The sequence below is a fragment of the Bos taurus genome, chromosome 27 (assembly GCF_002263795.3).
Source record: "Bos taurus isolate L1 Dominette 01449 registration number 42190680 breed Hereford chromosome 27, ARS-UCD2.0, whole genome shotgun sequence".
Lineage (NCBI taxonomy): Eukaryota > Metazoa > Chordata > Mammalia > Artiodactyla > Bovidae > Bos > Bos taurus.
In genome coordinates, this window is record NC_037354.1 from 36800763 (window position 1) to 36810215 (window position 9453).

At 55.4% G+C, this 9453-nt stretch overlaps 1 protein-coding gene across 5 annotated transcripts in view; it reads right to left on the reverse strand.

Annotated features, from left to right (window-relative positions):
- ANK1 (ankyrin 1) overlaps nucleotides 1-8993 on the reverse strand; it is a 245260-nt gene extending 236267 nt beyond the window's left edge. For 2 of the 5 annotated variants that reach the window (XM_024986485.2, XM_059882374.1), the window contains exon 1: nucleotides 8486-8945. In XM_024986485.2, the coding sequence (XP_024842253.1) occupies nucleotides 8486-8611 (126 nt within the window). In that variant the 5' untranslated portion in view covers nucleotides 8612-8945. Of the gene's footprint in view, nucleotides 1-8485 lie in introns of all 5 variants that reach the window. The other 3 variants (XM_024986486.2, XM_024986487.2, XM_024986490.2) reach the window with 3 other exon arrangements.
- Between the last annotated feature and the right edge of the window lie 460 nt (nucleotides 8994-9453).

The following is a 9453-nucleotide window of genomic DNA, read 5'->3' on the forward strand; positions in this document are numbered from 1 at the left end:
TGGGCTCACAGGTCCTGGGCCACCTCTGTCTCCAGACCCCACTGGCTCACCCTCCGCCCTTGCTGTGGCCTCAGCTGAATGTCCTGGCCCTCATCACCTGGCTGACCTTCAACAGTCCATGAGGACCCAGCCTCTCCCCCAGAGAGCCTCCCCAGACCCTACTCCCAGCCAGGCTTACTCCCACAAGACTGGCCACAGTGCTCAAGTCAACCCTTCCTTCCCCACTTCCTTTGGGAAAGTGGACACAGAACAAATAAAAGTCCAGACAAACCTCCTACCCTCTCCTCTCTTCCCTTCACCTGCTGGTTCGATTCTCCCTTGGTCTTGCCACATCCACCGGCTGCTTCCTGTCTATCTGCTAGAACAGAGCCTCCACGCTGCTCTATGGAAGCATCATCACCTGGGGGACCTTACTGCACAGGCGGGCTCCTGGCCCCACCACCTCCAGTGGCCGATTCTGCAGGGAGGCAGTGGGGCAGGTCTGCCCGTGTCAAACCCTCTCCCCAGGGTGGCTCTGAGACTGGCAACGTAGGGGAGCTGCTGGGACCGTTTCTTTCTCTCCTCCCTCTTTCCTTATGGGTCTCACCGTGAGCGTCTGGGGCTATCCCTTCCATCTCAGAACTAGGTTAGGCGTCATGGCTCCAGCCAGTCCATAATGAAGTGCCTCGTTTCCTTCCCTTTCCTGGGATGCTTCCTCTGACTCCACCCTGACTTCTCCCAACTCGACTTTAAGGCTAGTCTGTGCCTTTTCACCCCTTGAGCCTGTTTTCTCTCTGACTGCACTGCTCTTCATGAGCACCTCTTAGCCCACTGGACTTCTTAGGAACGGAAAATGAAACCACAGAGATTCAAGGGAGGGACTCAGGGCAAGAGTCTGGCCCTGCTGTTCCTGTTCCCACACATCCAAGTTGAGGTCTTGGCAAGCATTACACATAGAGGCCCAGGATCTCACAGGCATCCAGAAGAAAGCAAAAGTCCCGGAGAGTTAGGGAGAATGGATGAAAACGGAGACACGTCTTCACTATAACTCCATGTAGAAGCACGTTATTAAATGATTATACAGAGAAGATGCCAGCTCTGTGGCAGGAAGTGTGGCGGGCGCATGCTCAGTCATGTCCAACTCTTTGCAACCCCATGGACTGTAGCCCACCAGGCTCCTCCATCCATGGAATTTTCCAAGCAAGAATACTGGAGTGGGTTGCCATTTCCTTCTCCAGGGGATGTTCCTGGCCCAGGGATCAAACCCGCATCTCTCGCGTCTCCTGCACTGGCAGGCGGACTCTTTAGCACTTGTACCACCGGTAGGAAGAGAAACCTCTAAAACAGGCAGTAAAGGACCGTTCTGTGAGGCAGGTGAGATGGAAACAGAGCAGGCACCCCTGGGAGTCACTCATCATCCGGCCCCTTGTCTTAACCCAAGGCCTCAAAGGGGTCTTCACCATCCACAGGCTGCTCCAGGGACATTCAGAGGAGCCTGTGGACCCCACTACCCACCTAGCATCCAGACGCCAGTGCTTCCGTCCTGAGCCCAGATCACTGGTCCCTGTTCTCAGCCTCCTTGGGTTACTTCCCACCCCGGCAGCTTTCCCTCTAACGTGCAAATCCTTCCTGCGTAGGCAGGAGAAGTACCGGCATTCTGACTCCCTTCCCAGCACCTGGTAGCCTTGAACACACCGAGGATGTAACAAACAGGTAAGAAGGCAGCCTAGCGCAGAGGCCTGTGAATGAGTTTTGGAGCCAGGCCCCGGCTCTGAGGTCACCGGCTGCCAGAGGATCCAGCGAGACAATGCCCGTAGGACCCACAGCCTCTCAGTACATACAGGCCCTCCTTGGATAAGCAAAGAAGGGTGTTTGCAGCTGTCATGGCCAAGGATGCCCTGAAATGGATAAAAAGGCATTAACTGACACTGCAAAAATATTATCACCTTAGCAAAAACACAGGAAAATTTTCTTCTCAGGAAAGCACCTGGCCACATGGGCAGCAAAGGAAAAACAAAAGGTTTTTTGGTTTCAAACTGGCCGGCCACTCGGTCTCTGCTTTATCCCTGAGAGTTCCTCATGCAAGTTCTCCTTTCCTGGAGGATGTGCTGGGCTTACACTCCTGAGATGCACAGGGTCTTCCCTGGAGGAGTCTAGTCTGCCCATAACAACACATGTTTCATTGTCTGTAATATTCCACACCCCAGATTTACTAGCCAGGGCCCTAACAGGGATGGTATTCTCAGAAAGTTCAGGAACCCCGTTTATGTGCCTTTCTTGGCAGGCAGCTGTAATTGTCACCCAGGGCTTTAATAAAGCCCATCTCAAAGTTGTAGACTGCACCCATGGAGATAACTAAGCCCGCGATAATAAATCTTGTCAAAATAGGAAATTCATTTCTTTCCTGAAAATGAAATGGAGAAAATGATTTAAAGTATCCTTTTTCTCATTTACCAGCAATGAAATAATAATGGGCTGGCCTTGCCAAGCCAATGTCAAGATTTCACACCACCACTGGAAGTCTGGGCCAGAGCTTTGGCTTTGAATTCATCAGAAAGAATAATTTAATTAACAAACATTATTATGTTACTAACTGTAACCTCTTAAATAGACAGGAGTTTTAAAGTTTACAAAGTACACCTCCTTTATTCTCATTTCAATTTCACAGAGGAGAAAACTGAGGCTCAAAGAAATTAGGTGGCCAGTAAGTATAAGAACTGAAACCAGAATCCGGGCGCCTGACTCCCAGCCCAGCGCTCTGTACGAGGTAGATGTTTGAGCTGCTTTTCAAGAACCAGGAATGGCGAGATGGAGCCAAGCAAAGCATATTTGTCTTTGCCAAAAACCAAAACACTGATGACAGCAGACTTAGCTTTAGTCGGAATAATTCAGGGAGGGGAAAAAAAAACCCAGATTTACTTGGTTCTACTTCTATGAGGCCAACTCTTCAAACATCACATACAAAGACCAAGGGAAAAACTTCTGAACCAGTTAAATGTAGCTCCTGAATCATTTCAAGCCATAAATATTTGTTGAGTGGTTACGTGGAAAGACTCTGGCTTGGGCTTCAAGGAGCTTATAATCTAGTAGAAGCGATAAAATAAGAACACACGTCTCATACACACATACCCATGCGCGTGCACACACGCACCAGAACAAAGGCTGGGGCAACCCAGAATACAGAGAAAGAGTGATGGAGGATTCAGGAAAGCTCTCTTGAAGAGTGACGGGCTTTGATGGTGAAGGAGGAAGGAACGGCTGATGGGTTCACCCTATGGAGACAAAGCCCGGGAATGAACCAACATACATGAAAACTGCCTGGCACATGGAACCCACTCACTAAGGCTTGCTTGTTTTTATGGAAAGACGAAGGAAGAGTCCTTCAGTTCAGTTGTTCATTCGCTCAGTCGTGTCTGACTCTACTAAACTGAACTGAACAACTCTTTCCCCCTTCTTTCCAAAACAAACAAGCAAGTCCTTAGACTGAGGTGAAAATATAAACTTTGTCATATTAAGAGGAGATAAGCAGAACTAGCGAGGAAGAGAAGGGTCCAAGGGTTGGCTCCTGGTCCCCTTGGCAGGGAGGTCCCTTGCTCCAGGTTCTGAATTTCAGCTGCTGTTCCACCTACTCTGAGCAGCGGCTGCGATGTGCCAACCACACGCTGCCAGATACAACTAAGGGTGTAACACCTTCTTTGCCCATAAGTCCCTGCTCTCTGGGTCTAGCGGATGGTTGAGGGTGACGTCAGGTAGCCCCCAGGGAACAGCCCCACCAAAACTGCCCCTGCAGCAGGGAGGGAGGCCTGGATTGGGAGATGGCCAGAGAGCGAGTTAGGAAAGTTCTCGCATCTTCAGCCAGTGCCAGCGCCTCCCAGCACCCAGAGAGGAGCAAGGCCAGTCCCTGTAATGAGGCTCCCCGGGTACTAAAATAAGAGACACCAAGGTGGCAGTTACCCAAGTCATGGTACATTTAAAGGCTCAAAACTAAATAAATGAGTCCGTTTAATAGCGAACATGCAATCATGATGCTTTCCAGAAGCCAAATGGAGATTTCATATACAAATATCAAGGCGTACAGCGACATACACTACTGCGGTGATTTCATGGCAGGACCTTGGTTTAAGGATGCGTGAGGAACATGCCTCTTTCTGATCCTGTGTGTTCTTCTTGGGTTGAATGCATAGACTCATTTGGAGGTACCAGCAGAAGTTTACATTCGGGACCCTTTACAAATGGGAAAGGTGGGTTCACAGGACCCTCCTGCCTAATTTCCTGCCCTTCATCCCATTCTTACTCACCCACGCCTCCCCACCCCATCCCACCCTCTTCCTGGGAACAAACCCTGGCCACGCGGCAGGGCCGACAGTCTCCCATAGGTCCCCCTAAATCTCCCTGTGATTCCAGTCACTGGATCAACGGAAGACATCTCCACAGTCCAGGAGCAGGGCCTCGCCCACTGCGTGAGGAAGGCCCAGGGCCCTGGAGGAAGCTGTGGAGGCCGGCAGGGCCGACAACACTGTCTGCACAGCTAAGCAGAGATGGCCACTTTCTGCTCCCGGGCTTCCATTTTTTCCTTTCTGTATCCTCACCTGGGCTCCTCAGGGCCCTGTGCAAACACTGCTGTTCCAAATGGCTAAACTCACTTGACATTTAGTGCAGCAGGGACCCTGCAAGGAACTAACTGCAGGCTCAGTGGTAGAAGTCACTGCACCAAAAAATTAGATGGTTCCACTGCTTGCCTACAAGGCTCGGGTGGTTTGCAAAGTGATCAGGAATGAAAGAAAAGTCGGGCTTTCTTCAGGTGCCGGCTGAAGATAGTCAAAAGCGCATTGCTCACCTAACACAAGTGATGACCAAAAACCACCTGGGCGAACAGAGACAGACATAAGACCCCACCCATTCACCCACCCATCACCACCCCCACATTCATGGCATGCCTTCTGGGTATCAGATGGACAGCTGTGAACAGGGCCTGGTCCCCTCCTTCACCAACATCAGAGGATGAAGGAGATGGACAGAATAAGAGACGAGGAGAAAGCTCAGTAAATGCCACCCCAGGGCACTTACAGGTGCTGCAGGCTGAGGGTCACCCCTTAAAGTAGGGCTGAGATTCCAGCCCCCTTCTCTGTCTGCCTCCCTCCCTCTTCCCACTTCCCCCTCCCCCTTTCTTGAATTCTGCCTCACCTCACCTTCGTCTCCAAACTCCTCATCCTCGTCTCCCAACCTCAAGCTCCAAGAAGGCAGAAAAAGTGCACATATCCTTATGCCCAAGGCTTCTCCAGCCCTAGAGAGCTGCCGTTCTTAATGCAAATGCCTGCTTAACACATGCCCTGCAATCTATTTACTTCCATCCCCATCTTCAGACGCAGGGGACTTATCAAGTCAGCATCATAAATACTGGATCTTATTTTTTCTTTTTTTTCCAAAAAGCTGCAGCTCCAACAGCAGGCATCTGATGAGGACGTGTGCTGCACAAGCAGAAAGCTGAATGAAGCCCCAGAAGAATGCAGGCCTTTTTCCAGCTACAGAGTCTGAGCTCAGTTCCCTGCGTCGAGGTGGTTTCTATCTGTGTCAGTCAGCACGTCACAACAGCAGCCTCCAGGGCCGCTGCACAGCACCCCTCAGCCAGTGCCTTCCCACACAATACCAGCAACTGTAAAAGCTGCAACCACCGCTGAAGTTACAACCGTGATGATTTCTACAAACGGGGAGTGCTGCGGTTCTGCTCCGTCAGGCCCCGATAAGTAGGTTACCCGTGGGACAAACGCCTTCCCTTTCCGTAAATCCAGAATGCCCTTGCTGAGCTCCACACTCCCCTGAATTACCAGTTCACTGGCATCAAACGACTATCTGCATGTGTGAATTCTTTCTTCCTGCTGAGATGAGGGTGGTTCCACAGCGTCCCCGAGTCTGGGGTGACCAGGGTAGAGTCCTCAGCTGCTCGGTCTTAACATACTTCGCTTCAAACCATGACTTCGGTGGTGAAAAATGGGTCTAACAAAGACCTCACCTTATGTGAACCCTCCCTTGGGCTCCCACCCCCACCTCGGCCATCTGCTCAACCAGCTCCTGCACGCACATCCTCCGCCCTCTCCAACCAGCCTTTCTGCACTGCTGTGCCTCCCTCACCTTTCCCCAAGGGCCTGCCACCTTCTTGAGACGTTGCCTTTTGCTATAAATTTTATAGGCCGATGGCAAAAAGAACTCACTAGCATTACGAAACACAAACGCAGCACCCCGACACCTCACCTCGTACCTTAGTGCCCCTCTACCCCAAAAATCCCTTAAAGAGTTTATAGCATCGCTATCACTTTGAATTCAGATTTCCTTATTATTGCTGTATCCCTCCTAGCACCCAGGATACTGCGTAAAATAATGAAAATCTGTGTGGAAGATTTTCAAATGCTTACTGACGCAGTATGCTGTGACCAGCTAGTAAAACAAAATAACCCAACTGGTTGGGGGAGGGGGGGAGTGTGGAATATGTTATCAGCTAGACTTGACATGGAGATTAAGTTGACCAAGAATGTCCAGACTAAGAAACAAAAAGAATATTGGACTTGCTGCTTTTCTATGTGTGTCTTGCAGGCATTTGGGATTCAGAGTTATACTGAGGGGAGTTACAGAGAATGGAAAGAATTCTCAGAAGAGAGGAAAGGGAGAGTTTTGTTTTGACTCTGGCTCAAAATATATATATATTTTCAAGGAAGAGGCTGGGAGCAAAAAGTGGGATAAAAACATTGAGTGAGCAGTTTGGGAGAGGATGGGCTTGGCTCCTAAAGCATGAGGCAGGGATGGAAATAGAGAACACGCCTTCCTAAGGAGAAGTTTACATTCATGCCAAGAAAGTGGGTGAGCACTGTCAGATATAACCAGACTTCCCCCCGGCCTGACTCACAAGATGGGCTCCAGTATTTCAGACCCAGCAGAAGGACCTGATGGAGTGTTCTAAGTGGCACCAACCCAAACTCCCGCTCCCCGTCAGTTTGGAGAAGGCTTCTTTTTAGGTCCTGCTAAAGCGGTGGTGCCTTGGTGCGACTACCATTTACACATGAGAAGGCAATCCCTGGGAGGGAGGAAGACTGCCTTTGGAAGGGGTATAGGAAAGCCTAGCGCACCGGCCACTTGGGGTGCAATCAGAGAACGTCTCTGCTCCTGGATTTCATCTCGAGGAACTGGCTGGATGTGGGTCTTGCCGACTGGCTGGTACGAGGAGGAGTAGGACCCACAGGCAGCCTGTCCCCACGCTGCTCTCAACCACAGGCTTCAAACTTCTTTCTCAGAGGTAGCCAATTTCAAGAAATAAAAAAATGTTTCCTTCTCAACCAAGACCAGCGTCTCAGTTGGTCCTCAGTCCTCAGTCCTGGAACCCCGAGGGCCACATTCCCAGGCAATGGGTTCACAGGCCATGCCCCAGCTTGCCGTCCGCAGGTTAAAATGGCTCTGCTGGAGCTGAAGTTCGGCCTGTCTCCAACCCAAAGAACCGCATCCATAGGCACCTGGCCTCCTCCGTGGGGGGTTCCAAAACACCCCAACTGGAGCCCTCGCCCAGTCAACTGACTCCCTCCCTTCACAAGTGAAAGTGTTTCTCACCAAACGTGTCTTTATTAAAAGGTGCTTTGAGTTGGGGGTAGGAAGGCCCCAGACCCAGAGTGCTGAGCAGACAGCAATTGCCCTAAGGGGTCTGGGTCTTTATGGGGGCTGTCTTGTCACTACCAGCCCCCGCCCCCACCACCAACCGACTCCTACACAGAAAGGAGACCTGTTCTCTGACCAGGCCCCTGGGCCATGCTGGACAGCACTCACGGCAGGCTTCCAAAGGGAAGTTCCTTTGGTCATCCGCTGCTCATCTTGAGTGACCCGAACTGGAGACGGTGCCAAATGCCCACCCGTCCCCCGCCTCCACCAGGCTAAGCAGTTCTGCCCCGGGGCCCCACAGGGTCAGTCAAGGTGCTTTCCGGGGTTCAAGGAGGGTGGGGAAAGGGCAGAGGCCCCACCATTCAGAGACCTGGGAAGGAGGCTCTCCGCGCCTCCGAGAGTGGGTCACCGGGGAGGCGGCGGGCAGAGAGGTCTCCGGAGCCCGGGGCCGCATTTCCTAAAGCGGCTTCCTTGGAAAGCCCCGGAGAGACGGCGAGTAGCCCCCCACCCCGCGCCGACTACGGGGGTTGGGGGGCGGAAAAGTTCCTCCCGGCGGCGCCGGGCCCGCGGCGTCTGTCCAAGGTGCTGAAAGGTCTCCGCGGGCGGGCGGGCTCCTGCGCGCCCTCAGCCTCCGGGCCGCCCGCTCTGCCCTTCCAGCCCACTTGCCGGGTCCTCCTCCGGCCGCTCCGAAGCCCCCTCCCTCCACCGCTCCTGCCCCGCGCGCCCTGCGCTCGGCAACATCTTCTCGACCGGCCGCGGGGCCCCGCGTCCCCCTGTCTCTCCGGGCTCCGCCGCGCCCCTTCCCCCAGCGGCCACCTCCGGGCTCCTCTGCCTCCAGGCTTGCCGCCCCCCCTCCGCCACCCCTTACCTTCTTCTTTCGGTCACGGGAGCGGTTCCTCCGCTTCCTGTTGGATTCCTCCTTCTCCTTCTGCTCCTGGAGGGCCTGCGCCTCGATGTCTTTGATTTTCTTCAGCTGTTTGGCCGCTTGAGCCATGGCCGGTCACCGTGCTCCGGTGGGTCCCCGCCTCCCGGGCCCTTCGCACTTGGCGATCCAGGTGGCGACACCCTCCCGGGGAGGAAAAACGGAGTCTGCCCTCCGCGGAGTGGCGGGGCGGGGGGTCCGGCGCGGCGGGGGGAGCTGCCCTCCCCGCGGGGGGAGGCTGCGGCCGGGTCGGCGGGGACGCGGCCACGAGAGGCGCTGAGGGCGAGGCGCGCGGCAGCTGCCCGGCGGCCCCCGGATGGCGCCTCCCGCCGCGGCCGGAGCTCCTGGCGGGCGCCCGGGACGGGCTCTGGGCTCTGCCCCACCGCCTCCCTCCTTTCCTCCCTCCGGCCCCCTCCCTCTCCTGCGGCGGCGGCGGCGGCGCGGGGGGCGGGGGCGGGGGCGGGGAGGCGGCTCGTACTGCGGCGAGCGGCGGGCGGCGGGCCGCGGGGAGGGGGCGGACCCCAGCAGTTAACGCATGAGGGCGCGGGGGCAGCTGGCGGCCGGGCTGCCCCGCCGGCCCGACGAGGCTCGGCGCGCGCGGCGCCCGCGCTGGCGCATTGCGAGCGCCCGGCTGCAGGCGCGCGGGCCAGCCGGGCTCCGCCACTGCAGTGCCGCCGCCGCCGCCGCCAGACGCACGGGCCCCCGCGCCGTCGGGTCGCGGGAACAAAGCCGCCGCGCCGCCCGGAGCTGCCGGAGGGCCCCGCCGCAACGAGCCGGGGGACGCGGGGGAGGCTGCGGCCGGCCACGGGCCGCGCGCCCAGGCTGCCCCACCGACCAGCGCGCCTGGAAGCGGCGGCGGAAGCGACCGCATCGCGGGGCGCGGAGGCCAGGCCCGCGTGGCCCGGGCGGGGGTG